Consider the following 13,446-nt stretch of genomic DNA (forward strand, 5'->3'; position numbering starts at 1 on the left):
AGAGAGAGAGAGGGGGGGGAGGGAGAGAGGGGGGGGGAGGGAGAGAGAGAGGGGGGGGGAGAGAGGGGGGGGAGAGGAGAGAGAGAGAGAGAGGGGGGAGAGAGAGAGAGAGGGGAGATAGAGAGAGAGAGAGAGAGAGAGGGGGGGGGAGAGGGAGAGAGAGAGAGGTGGGGGGGAGAAAGAGGTGAGGGAGGGGAGAGAGAGGGGGGGGGGGAGAAAGAGAGAGAGAGAGAGAGAGAGAGAGAGAGAGGGGGAGGGAGAGAGAGAGAGGTGGGGGGGAGAAAGAGGTGAGGGAGGGGAGAGAGAGAGGGGGGGGGGGAGAGAGAGAGAGAGCAAGCTCCTATTGTTATTCAACAATAAAGCATATGGTACCGGCAGTGGAGTCCGGGCTGGAATATGTACAAGACTTTCTCTCCTCTTCTTTCTCACTGTTGCTTTCTCCTTTCTCCCCTCCCTCTCAGAGTACAGGGGCTGCTACAAGTCAGTGGACTGAAGCCAAAATGGGAGCCTTTTCATTTATCATGTTTCACCTTTTTTTTCTTTCGGTTTTTTTCTGTTCTCTGAGTAGCTCCATTGAGATTTCCCAGTCGTGCCGTGCTGTGAGGCGGGTGTGAGAGGAGGGGGAGCACACCAGTGGACTCAGGTTAGTTGTTGCTCCGAGGGCTGCTGCCTCACCCTGCCTCTGCCTCTGAGTGGCGTTAACAGGGCTGATGTGTCCTGACTCGCTCCAGATGCGGTGGGCTGGTGGGCGTCAGTGGAGACGAGCCGCTGGGCTGTCATTCCCCCTGGCAGCTCTCCTCAGCATGGGCCCTTGCTCCGTTGGGACTGGGAACCAAATGAACGAGTTGGAAAGGCAAAACGTGTCTGTAGCGTGTGATGCAGGGTGTATGCCTAGGAGAGAGGGGCTGTGGATGCAGTTGATTAGGGACCATAGTTGGGTTTCCACACACTGTGTGTGTGTGTGTGCTTAGTGACGAGAGGGGGAGAGGGAGGGGCTTTCCAAGCTGGGCTTTTGCTGCATTATTTTCCTCAGGATTCTCTTGCACCATGTTGCTCTCGAACGCAGCTCTGGAGGAGACAAAGAAGGAGCAGTATGGTGTCGAGGAGGGGACATGCTCTCCTCCTGGTGACTGACTGGATCAGCACTGAGGAGGGGACAGGCTCTCCTGGTGACTGGATCAGCACTGAGGAGGGGACAGGCTCTCCTCCTGGTGACTGGATCAGCACTGAGGAGGGGACATGCCCTCCTCCTGGTGACTGACTGGTTTAGCACTGAGGAGGGGACATGCTCTCCTGGTGACTGACTGGATCAGCACTGAGGAGGGGACATGCTCTCCTGGTGACTGACTGGATCAGCACTGATGAGGGGACATGCTCTCCTGGTGACTGACTGGTTCAGCACTGATGAGGGGACGAGGTCTGCTTCCATTAACCACCCTACTGTTGCTCATGATGTCATGATGTCATGATGTCATGGCCATTCAGTTGTGGACACGGTCCAGTGTAGTGATTCACAGAGGGCGGTAGACCGATGTTCAGTGACAGATGTGTGAGATTGTCTGTTCAATGACAGGTTTCTGTTCATTCAGAGTTGGGTGAATATTCATGTTTGTGGTGTCCACTCATTGCTGTGGTCTGTGAGTGGGCGTTTATCTTATTCCACGGACTGCCCCCCCCCCCCCCCCCCCCCCCCCCCCCCACAGTCCTCCTCCAAGCTAATCTACTGTATTTATAGTATCGATATTTTCCAGAGTGTAGGTGGCTGATGGTGTTTAGCCAAGACAGCATCAGATGTGAAATCACTAGTTGTGCAAGTCTATTAGCATCTCCATGGAAACCACTTTGGATATCAAGGCATAGTGCAGCATCTGCTGAGGTCTAAGGATTCAGATGGATTTTTAACAATGGGGGGAAAACATCTTTCATTAAATTGCAGGGGGCACTCGTTTTTGAGTTACAAAAAAGCCCATTATTGTTTTTATTGCTCGAGATATAAGTGAATTAGTGTATTAGTATATATCTGAAAAATACTGGATTACTGTACTCTCTGTTTTGCATTGTTTGTGCAAACATCAAGACTGCCTTGTGCCTGTTTCTGTTAAGGTTATCATTTTGTCCTCAAATACGGAAAGTAGCTAGCAATGAAGTGTCCCCAACCCGACCACAGGAGACTGTGATGGTCCATTAGATATGGTAGCATGTGAATGAACATGAACAATGTTGTGTTACATACATAGCACGTTAAGAATAATGTTGTGCTAGGGTTGTAGATCAGCTCTGAGTATTTACTTCATTGAATGTAACTGGACCCTTGCCTGTATAAGTAAGCTACAAAAGCCTTGTGATGATAATTATCAGAAACAAAATGAGGCTTTAGACAAGGTGCTGCTGTTATCATTTCGCCCCCTTCTCTCCGTGACCCTCCGGCAGCATCGCGGTCCGCTCCGGGTCGCGCCTGGCTAGCTCGCTGTCTCTCACGCAGGGTTAGCATCTGTAATGAGTCGGCAGCACGGCTCGGCATCAGGAGACCTGACGAAACGGCTTGGGCCAGTCTGAATGGAACTGCAACACGCGCTTTTCTGCCAGATACTCTGGCTTTGTATTTTTCTTTCTTTCTTTTCCGTTTCAGAAAGAAAGAGGAGGCCGGCAGAAGCTGTCAGTCATAATAGCTCCAGGCTGGAGCCTTCAGCCATGCAACTGTCATTTGATGACGGCCTTGAGTCTATTTTTGGAACATGCCGTCTGACGTCTGGGAAGGAACACCAGCAAATTGGGGAGTAGATTAAGAATTCAACGTCTATTTTCACCCCAAATACAGATGTATTGTTCTTTCAGGTAATTGGTATAAAAATCTTGTGGAACATCATGTTTGGATGCAGCAATCTGTACAGCAGATTGTTTTGAAGCGGTTATTATTACCGCCTGTAATTTGGTAATTGTGTCTCCAGTTGAAGGATGAGCCTGTGGGCTACTTGTTTGTATTTGTTTAATTGCATCATCAGTCAGGGTTTAATGGTGGAGGCTAATAGCTGTTCTCCAGTGCCAGTCGAGTGGTCTGGGGCCCTCAGGAACCTGCCCCAGTGTCTCCACAACAATCATCTCCTTAGGTGGATGACTCAGAGAATTATGGAGCTGATAAAGGAATACATTGAGATGAAAGTCATAGCCGGGACCATAGAACATTATTTACAACAGCCTCCCACTTTCACAGACTTCATGTTTTTTTTATGTGGCCTTACAATGCTTCATGACTGCATTTATACCGTGCTTATAAATGCAGTAGCTGGAGATCAATTGATGGTATATTACCTCATAAACCTGGGTGTCTAGTGCTGTAGACTGTCACATCACTTGTCCATAGGGGGATGAGTCTGTTAATCCTGTATGGGAGTCCTCTGACCTCTTCATCATTCCTCCTGCTTCCCAGCCTTCAGCAGGTCCCCAGGTCCATGTCCTGTTAGCTCTGTTTAATAGGACTCCTGTCATCGTTTTCTATCAACAGTCTCTTCATGTCCGGCGCTCGCAAGAACAGATCCCCCCCAGGAGCACTGACGTCGACATTCGAAACCTTTTGTTCCATGAGTGTGTCTTGGTGTGTCCATCTCATGGTTCATGTGTGCAGTCAATCACATCGTTTTCTTCTCCGCAGTCCCTTCGGCCCAGGCACAGTCAGGCTTTTTTAATTTCCCATAAGATGGGAATTAATTAACTTTGAAGCTAGGGGATATTTTCAATCAGTTGTCTTGTTGCATTGTGTTATTTGGGAGTTGGGTGGGGGGGAAACGGCAATTAAGTCGCACCATTTCTTATTTTCATCTGCTCAGGATAGATATTTAAAACGTGCCGGGGGCCTTTGCTTCATCAGCCATATATCATCTTCTCTGTCCTGCTTTCCTGGTTTTCACTGAGTTGAAAAAACACTCATTGTAATGCTCATCATTCCTATAGAAACTGAAGACTCACCTGTCTGTCCTTTTCCCTGACGTTCACCCAACGCTCCATCAGAGACACCTAATTAACTTCCTGTGAGGTACACAGTGCCATGAGCAGCTTTCTTCTTTAGTGGCAAGGTGCTCAGTGCCCCTAGGGGGGTGGAGAGGCAGGGTGGAGGGAGGGGAGGGGGGCGTTCTGGGTTCCATCGCTAACTGATCGTGCCAAGGACCGAGGCGCGGCCCAGAGCTGGGTATGATATGACGTGTTTGTGCGCCGGCTTGTGTGTTCCAGGTGTCGAGGGCCATGAGCAGAATACTGAAGAGGAAGTTCGAGGACGTGGAGGCGTGCCCCTCTCCCTGCTCCTCTCTGCGGGAGGACGTGGAGGCGTGCCCCTCTCCCTGCTCCTCTCTGCGGGAAGATGTGGAGGCGTGCCCCTCTCCCTGCTCCTCGCTGCGGGAAGATGTGGAGGCGTGTCCCTCTCCCTGCTCCTCGCTGCGGGAGTCAGGCCACGAGGAGTCCTGCAGTGAGAGCGGCGACAGCAGAGACAGTGTCAACCCCTCAGCCTCGCGTCCCTTCCCCCGTGAGTCACCACACACACGCAACACACACAACACACGTACGCAGCGCACACACATGCAACACACGAACATGAAACACTGCACTGGTCAATACGGCCAGCACATTTACATCAAGTCATTTAGCAGACACTCTTATCCAGAGCGACTTTCTGTAAGTACAGGGACATTCCCCCGAGGCAAGTAGGGTGTAGCCCAAGGACAAAATGTCATATGGCACAGCCGGGAATCGATCTGGCAACCTTCAGATTACTAGCCCGATTCCCTCACCGTTCAGCCACCTGACTCCCTAGACACCATCAAGCAGCGTCATGTTTGGGTTCTGCTACTAGCGGGAACTCTATTCATTTATTATTCATCTGAACATATATGATGTATTTCGAAATGCAGGCCGTTTAGACAAGAACATGTGACGTGTGGGGTAGGCACGGAGAGGGAGTTCCTTGACGGAGAGGGCGTTCCCTGTCTCCGTCTCCGTAAAAACACAGAAGTATAAATTGGTCTTTGAGTGCATGTCGGAGAATAGCACGGACACGCGCTTCACACCGCAGTTGAGATTGCGTGTGTGCGTCCTTGAGAACTGTTAACGTATGACTCATATTGTCAGTTCATTTGAGCCTGTTATTGTGTTAGTCTAGTTCTGTGTTGATTCGATAGCGATTGCTGCCTTTGCTCACGTTTGTATTTTAGGTGCAAAAAGATGAATTCCCATATCTCTTGAAACCTTCCCTGCTCGACTTTGTGTGGTGTAGATTTGACTGTAAAACTGTAAAATTATGAACTTTGTGACATGACGTGAAGACATGGCGGCCGCATAATTCTATGCGGTCTGTACCAGGCGACATTCTCACTCAAATTTCAAGACTTTCGTGCCCCAAATCAAAATTCTGATGTGACATATAAGGTGTCCTCCCTCGACCTTTTTGGTCTTTTGAAATCGTTTTTATTTTGTATAATCCGTGTAATTCTCGAGCCGGCTATATTTTCCCGATTTTCTGCCACCATGCTGCGCGCGCATCCCGAATGTTTACAAACAAATAATTGGTCTTAGTCTACTGACCATTTACATTAAGTTAAGTTAATTGGCAGCATTTATGCAATTTAGAACATACTTTATGAGTGGAAGGTCTATTCTTAATTAGCCTAACTTTATTGCTTTAGGGGAAATAGGACGAAAATATGTCCAGTATTACTATTAGACTATTACATGAACCTGCTCCGAAATAGGGGTTAGGGTTAGAACTTTGTTTGGGGGGGGGGGGGGGGGGGGGGGTTCGGACAGACCTGCCCCAACTGCAAAAAAAATTATCCTAGAGGAAACACTGAGGTGAATTATTGTGGGAACCAACCATCACTTAATTTACACATATAGTTTTAAGGAAACAATCTCTATTGTAATGGCCTTGCTCGTGCAAGCGTGTCCTAAGAACTAGTGGCTGTACAGTACGCTCAAACAAACATGAGGTCTTCATGCTGGGACTAGAGGATGTGGACTAGAGGATGTGGACTAGAGGATGTGGATGTGGACTAGAGGATGTGGATGTGGATGTGGACTAGAAGATGTGGACTAGTGGATGTGGACTAGAAGATGTGGACTAGAGGATGTGGATGTGGACTATAGGATGTGGACTAGAGGATGTGGACAATCAGGAGGCTGGGACTAGTGCTAGACCCAGAGCTAAGGTTGACAGAAAGAATGAGGGCAGGGACAGAGGGAGAGAGGGAGAGAGGGAGAGAGGGAGAGCTAGGGCAGAGAGAGAGAGAGAGAGCTAGGGCAGAGAGAGAGAGAGAGAGAGAGAGAGAGAGAGAGAGAGCTAGGGCAGAGAGAGAGAGAGAGAGAGAGCTAGGGCAGAGAGAGAGAGAGAGAGAGAGAGAAAGAGAGAGAGAGAGAGAGCGAGCTAGGGCAGAGAGCTGAGGCTGTAATAAAAAAGCAGACTGCCCAGGCAGCCCAGTCTCTCATTAGGAGCCCCGTCAGTAGAGAGGCCCCACCAGATGAATGGGATGATGCAACCTGGGCTGTGTGTGTGTGTGTCCAGTGTTTGTGTGGGTGTGTATTTCTGCTGTGCTGCTAGTGTGTTCAGCTCTTGGAGAACCTCCACAGCCTAATGGACCTGGGATCCTTCATTTGCCCTTAGGAAAGCCTCAACAGCATGTTCTGCAAAACAGCCACTGCGACATTGCTTCATTGAGTTTGTTTCGAACAGTGGCAGAAAAGCTATTGTTTGCAGCCGTTCCTTTCTCTATTGGATGTCTCCTGGCATGCTTTGAACAGTTAATCATTCATTCTTGACTTATTTTGATAGATAAAGCAGGAGACTGCACCTCCATCCTGTGGCGAGGGGGTGTTTCCGGGGTGTTTCCGGGGTGTTTCTGGGGCCCAGGATGCCTCCTCTCCCCAGGCTCTAAGGCTGCTCCTGAGGACACGCCTCCTCCTGAGGACACGCCTCCTCCTGAGGACACGCCTCCTCCAGCCTCCATCACTGCACTGCAGAGCACAGTGTAGGAGAGCATAGAGTATAGCAGGGGATATGATAGCATAGTATTGTAAAGTATAGCAAACAATAGCATCATATACTGTAGTACGTTGTATTTCCTTGTGCCTTTTTTAACTGGGGAAATTGTGATGGGTTAGACAGAACTCTGTCATCTCTTTCCTCTTTAAAATAGAGATTTGAAATGCAAAGCACACAACAGCCCAGTTCAGAATGACTACCAGAACCATGCTTTGATGCCCAAGGCTCAGTCTGTACCATCCAGTCTGTTGCAGTCTACTGTGTGGTATTGATTGAGAAAGGATCGCCTTAAAAGCTTTGCAAACAAAACGTGTCAAGTCGCAGGCAGATCCCATTGTCTCTTTAATCTAAACTACAGATAACAGTGTACAATTGTACACAATAACAATGGATTAAAACTGTCGGCTGGGAAATTGAAGCATGCAGTTTACTGATAGATAATTATTGTAATATTTGTGTTGCAATCCTTCTGATGATAGTGTGACATGCTTCAGCACATCAAGCCAAACCATAAAAGCTCTTTCCAGAAGACAATGATTCCAACCCAGGGCTGTTCACACTGAGTGTTTGGTCCTCATGGTGCTGGGTGGGGGGCTGGAGGAACCAGATGGGTTCTTTTTCTCCTGTTTGTCTAACAGGGAGCGAGCACTGAGGAGGCTGTGTGTGTGTGTGTAAACCACCTCTCCACATCTCCAGGGCTGCCAGGGCATTATTTCTGCTCCCCGCCCTGCCCCCCCCGCCAGAGATCTGTCCTCAGAAGCCACACAGAGGCCTTGCATGCCAAGTGGCAGCAGAGCCATGATGAAGTGAACCCTAACCCTGTAAAGCTGGGTTGACTGAGAGAACAAGTCCCTGTGGCGTAGAGGGATATTGCACCACTGCGTTTAAGAACAATGCAATGACTGTTTCCTGCCGAAACATAACCATGCAGTCAATACATTGACTAAACGATTTGCTTTTTCACGCCGCGTAATGCAACGCCGACATCAAAACGCACCACGCGTCCACACGCGAACGTTGTTAACTGCCAGCTCTCGTTTCTCCAGAGGAAGCACCTGTAATCGCCATCGCTCTCTAGCCTGTCCCCAACTGGCCCGTCCCTCACCAGCCTGTCCCCAACCGGCCCGTCCCTAACCAGCCCGTCCCTAACCAGCCCGTCCCTAACCAGCCTGTCCCTAACCATCCTATCCCTAACCAGCCGGCCCCCAACCTGCCGGCCCCCAACCAGCCTGTCCCCAACCGGCCTGTCCCTAACCAGCCTGTCCCTAACCGCTCCCTGTGTCTCCCCCCTGAGCAGCTCACTCCATCCTGAAGAGGGAGAAGCGCCCGAGGACCAGACGCGTGCGCTTCCACAACGTGACGGTGTACTACTTCAGCCGGAGGCAGGGCTTCACCAGCGTGCCCAGCCAGGGAGGCAGCACCCTGGGCATGGCCAGCAGGCACAGCTGGGTGAGGCAGTACTCCCTGGGGGAGTTTGCCCTGGAGCAGGAGCGCGTCCACAGAGACATGCTGAGGGAGCACCTGAAGGAAGAGAAGCTCACCTCCATCAGGCTGAAGGTGGGGCCGGGATCAGCTGCGTCGCAGTCACACCGTGCGCTTGTTGGGAAAGAAAACCATGAAATGATCTTCAATAGGCTTTATTGTGTGACCATATGTGCTAGAGATACTCTTAGAGATGCACGTCATTATATCGCAATTCATCCTGATGAAACGCTGTTAACAGACTTCATGTTGGGAGGATTCCCCAGTTCCCTGTATGGATGTGCAGCAGTGTGTCGCCCCGGCCTGAACCCGACCCCTTCTCCTTTCCAGCTGACCAAGAACGACACCATGGAGTCTGAGGAGGCCAGCGCCCTCACCGTGGACGACATCTCGGACGACGACATCGACGTGGACAACACAGAGGTGGACGAGTACTTCTTCCTGCAGCCGCTGACCACCAAGAAGCGCCGCTCGCTGCTGCGCTCGTCGGGCGTGAAGAAGCTGGACGTGGAGGAGAAGCACGAGCTGCGGGCCATCCGCGTGTCCAGGGAGGACTGCGGCTGCGACTGCAGGGTGTTCTGTGACCCCGAGACCTGCGCCTGCAGTATGGCTGGGATCAAGTGTCAGGTACCCACCTCCTCCTCCTTATTCCTTTTAATATTCTTCTGTTTAATCTTCTTCTTCTTTTTAATCTTCTTCTTCATCCGTCACGCTTGTCTTCTCATCACTCTCATCTTCTTATCGTCCTCCTGGGAATCTGCTACAGACAGACTGTCTTCTACTTTTTAAGTTTTATTCATTTCGCAGACGCTATTATCCAAAGTGCCCCAAAGATTTTGCATATTGCAAGTACAGTCAAAAATCAAGGTTCAGAAGTGCATATCTCTCACAGTATTGCGATGGTTAGAGCCAAGGAACGGTCTGTTTGTTGCAACACCATCTCAACTACAATATGACAGTATGAACACGGTTCCAATGTTACAATCATGGTTGTGTTGTATGTGTGTGGCCACGCTCTGATTGGCTGATAAATACTGTGCTGTCGGTACCTGCAGGTGGACCGCATGTCGTTTCCGTGTGGCTGTACGAAGGAGGGGTGCAGCAACGGGGCGGGCAGGGTGGAGTTCAACCCCATCCGCGTGCGAACCCACTTCCTGCACACCATCATGAAGCTGGAGCTGGAGAAGAGCCGGGAACAGCAGCAGGTCGCCCCCGCCAACGGTTACCATGGCGAAGCCAACGGAAACGGCCTCGGCAACGGAAACGCCCTGGTCCAATCCCAGCACGGCCTGGAGTACTCGCTGTCGGACCCTGTCCAGCAGACGGCCGTCATGCACCTGCAGAACCCCGACGAGATGGACCAGCCCCTGGAGGATGACGAGGATGAAGACGAGGATGAAGACGAAGATGAAGACAATGAGGAGGACAGCAGCAGTGTCTGTAGCGGACTGTCCGACTCCAGTACTCAGAGCTTAGCCAACAGTGACTCGGAGGACGAGGAAGAGGATGAAGAGGATGAAGATAAGGCTGAGGACTTTGAGATTGGCGTGACCGTCCCGTCTGTGTCCCTCGCTGACTCCGCCCCCCTGTCCTCTGTCCTGTGCTACACCGAGGGCTCCGTCGCTCACGACCACCACGTCAACGGAACCTCCTACCTGCTGGGGTCCCCAGCAGAGTACTACCAGCTGAAGAGTCCCAGTGCCGTCTCTGCCAACATGGCGTCTAGCCGGCCCAGCCAGCGCTACGGAGACGCCGCATCATTCCAAGACACCGTCAGCTCCACCAATGGGAACATGCCTCAAGTCAGCGCCACCAATGGGAAAATGCCTCAAGTCAGCGCCACCAATGGGAACATGCCTCAAGGACCGTTCAGTATGGCTCCAGACCAGTACACAGACTACCCCAGCCAGGGGGACCAACAGTACACAGCAAGCCACCATTTCTCTCTCACCAGCGGCGCATCAGTAACCCTGGTAACCCCGGTAACCCTGGTAACCCCAGAAGTCTGCTGCTCACTGGAGAGCGGTGTTCTGTCCAAAGCCCCCCACCTCCAGGAGCCCCTGCTGCCCTCGAGCCAGACGGACTTCCTGAACAACAACTACTACTCCCACGGTTCCCACGGCAGCAGCGGGACGTGTTTACCCTCCGAGCAGCCACAGGAAGGGTCCGGTGTTAATGGCGTGTTGTCTGAAGAGAGCTCTCCAGCAGACAGCCAGGACCTTGTGCTGCCAGAGCAATGCCCTGATGTAGCAGCCGTTTAACATGCCTTGTCTAGCCAGGTGTCTTTACATTCATGGTTGTTTTTCCTTCAGGAAGACACTGAGCAACTGGAACTGGGCAGGAAGTTATTCATGGCCTTTTATTTGACCCTAAAATGTTGAAGCAATTCAAGACTGTGAAAAAGGGATGTTTTGATTTTGAAATGATTTAGCTGCAGGTTTATGAGGGGAAGCCTGTTATTGGTCTCCCTGGTGATCTGAACTGGACGATGAAAGCAGTCGACTAGACTAAACATTAATGCTCTTAGCCTGTGCCATGTATCTTGTAACTTCAGAAGTTCTAGTTTTAAGCCAATATTGTCAATGAAACTTTTCTATGTCTTATGTGTCAAACGTGCAGAAAAAAGGTTTTCTTGTCACAGTTTATTTATTGGTTCTGGAGTATATGTATACTGTACTTATATTAATGTTTTGATAATGATAAGCATGCTACTTTCGAAATATCAGCAGCGTTTATGAGAAACTGGCTCTGGGTTTATAAAGACATCCATGTATGGTACTGTACTTTACAAATGTTCTTTTTGTTTTGTCACTTGTAATCCATGCTTTTCTTAGTTTAGTTTGTAAAAGCATGAAAAATACTCAGTGGCTTGTAACTGAATTCATGGCATTACATTGTCAAGAGCATATCTTTATTGGAGGCATTTGAAAAAGTCCGATCTTTGCACTTTCAGACAGGGGTCCAGTGCCATGCAATCCTGTTAATGACACATACTTGAACATTGATATGATGTTGCTCAAAACTAAAAAGATGTCCTCTCTTGGTTCACATACTCGTAGTTTTGATATTTATCTCTAGAATATCATTCATGGGTGCTGAAAATGACAAGGATGCCACTATAAATAATGTATTTATTAATCATCATTTAATAATTTGACGGTGTATACAGGGATTCACTGATGTAGCACTTTGACATAATATCAAGTATCCAACCATAACATTGACAGGCTAATGTTCATGTGAAGGAGCGTTAGCTTCGTTTGATTAAGAATCATTGTTAGCGAGCCTAAATTGACGTAATGTTACATGACCGATAAATATAAAGTCATATTTACGAGTCATAGTGGAACACAAGTGGGCATGCCCGTGTCACTGCACATTCCTGTTTCATATGACAATTTAACAACTATTCATTAATGAAGACCCTGATGAATCTTACACAAGTAATTAAGTGCAATATAGTCTCAGAGATGGCGTCCTTCACAGGTACTCCTTAAGTTATATGTTGGAGCGTCGCTCGAATGGTCAGTGGTAGAACCATCCATATCACACACAAGTAGATAGTAATGAGAAGCTGTTCACAGATGAATTAGTCTTCAAGGTTGGACAATCAGGTTGATGTCGATCCCTAGACGCATATCAGTAATCAATATGACCAGGACACAGCCAAACCCAGACTTTTTCGCTTTCATCACCTCATCAGACCATGCAGAGAACACTACTAGATGGAAGCAATACATTCTTCAGATTTCGTCTTTAAGGACTAACAGAACGCCAGTCACTCAAACTGATAAACTAGAGAGGGATAGAAACCTTGCTCTCCAAGTCATGCTCCAGATGTCCCTCCAAGTGGAAGACCCTGTCACCAGTCCTCCGCCTGCCAGGCTTGGGGACACCACGGTCCCTGCCAGGCTTGGGGACACCACGGTCCCTGTCAGGCTTGGGGACACCATGGTCCACAGGGGCGTGTCATGGCTTCAGCGCTCGACTCGAGACAGGCAAGGTTATCTGACCGTCCTGACATAGCAAAGTGTGACGTACAGCTGTCAGGCAATCAATGCTTGGAACGTGGTGTAGACGGACCGAGTCCCAAAGCATTTGAGAAGGACCAAAACCGTGACGTTGCATCCAGTTGAAGTAATTCTGCTGTGTTTATGATTTTGGGTATTTATAATGAATGATATATTGACATGAATTGTGTATTTATTGTGGTTTACTGAAACAGTTCTGTGTTGAGTAAAAACACTTCGGTCTTGATTGTCCTATGTTTCTATTATGGTTGTGAACTGTACAGCTACATGTGCCTGATTTTGTTAATTGAGTTAGTTCTTATGATCTTGACTATGTGAAACAGCTTTTTGCACAAAATGGTATGTTTCAATATGTGTTTTGAGTTCAGACTGTAGATACACTTCTAGTTGCGTTTTTGCTTTTTAACAATTCATGACTGAATTAAAATGAAGGGAGACCATGAGTCACTATCCACCTTGTCCATGTGAGTGCTGTTTCCCATGTGCCTTCAGTGGTTCAGATTCAGGCAGTAGGATGACCCCGGCCCAGCTTGTGGTATCACGCCCTCTGCTGGCAGGAAAATGAAGTGACAATAACCCAATTTGTGACAAAGAGAAAATACTATCATCGATCAAGAATTTATTTGACAGTTATGGATGGGTAGTCGTAGATCAATGGAAATGATTCCCCCATTTCAAGGCACAGACAGCTCGTTCAAGGCACAGACAGCTCGTTCAAGGCACAGACAGCTCGTTCAATGCAAATACCTAAAGACAAATACCACAACCAGAAATGTCACCTTGTTTCACTGACAGTGTTTCATATTTAACAATGTAGCCTATGTTCAATAGTCCACTCATTCAACACTGCTCGTGAGCTGTCGCTAAGGTAACCTGGCCAGCCCCATGACATCACAATGACATCAATGTGAG

The 13,446-nt window shown here is 49.0% G+C and overlaps 1 protein-coding gene across 2 annotated transcripts in view; it reads left to right on the plus strand.

Annotated features, from left to right (window-relative positions):
* The window catches only part of csrnp3 (cysteine-serine-rich nuclear protein 3), a 24,803-nt gene extending 11,896 nt beyond the window's left edge, over positions 1 to 12,907 (plus strand). The window contains exons 1-5 of one of the 2 annotated variants that reach the window (XM_047047094.1): positions 558 to 643; positions 4,225 to 4,513; positions 8,319 to 8,578; positions 8,834 to 9,130; positions 9,559 to 12,907. In XM_047047094.1, the coding sequence (XP_046903050.1) occupies positions 4,237 to 4,513; positions 8,319 to 8,578; positions 8,834 to 9,130; positions 9,559 to 10,764 (2,040 nt within the window). In that variant the 5' untranslated portion in view covers positions 558 to 643; positions 4,225 to 4,236 and the 3' untranslated portion in view covers positions 10,765 to 12,907. Of the gene's footprint in view, positions 1 to 557; positions 644 to 4,224; positions 4,514 to 8,318; positions 8,579 to 8,833; positions 9,131 to 9,558 lie in introns of those variants that run through there. The other variant, XM_047047093.1, reaches the window with a different exon arrangement.
* Positions 12,908 to 13,446: the final 539 nt, after the last annotated feature.

The sequence above is a fragment of the Hypomesus transpacificus genome, chromosome 23 (genome assembly GCF_021917145.1).
Source record: "Hypomesus transpacificus isolate Combined female chromosome 23, fHypTra1, whole genome shotgun sequence".
Classification (NCBI taxonomy): Eukaryota; Metazoa; Chordata; class Actinopteri; order Osmeriformes; family Osmeridae; genus Hypomesus; species Hypomesus transpacificus.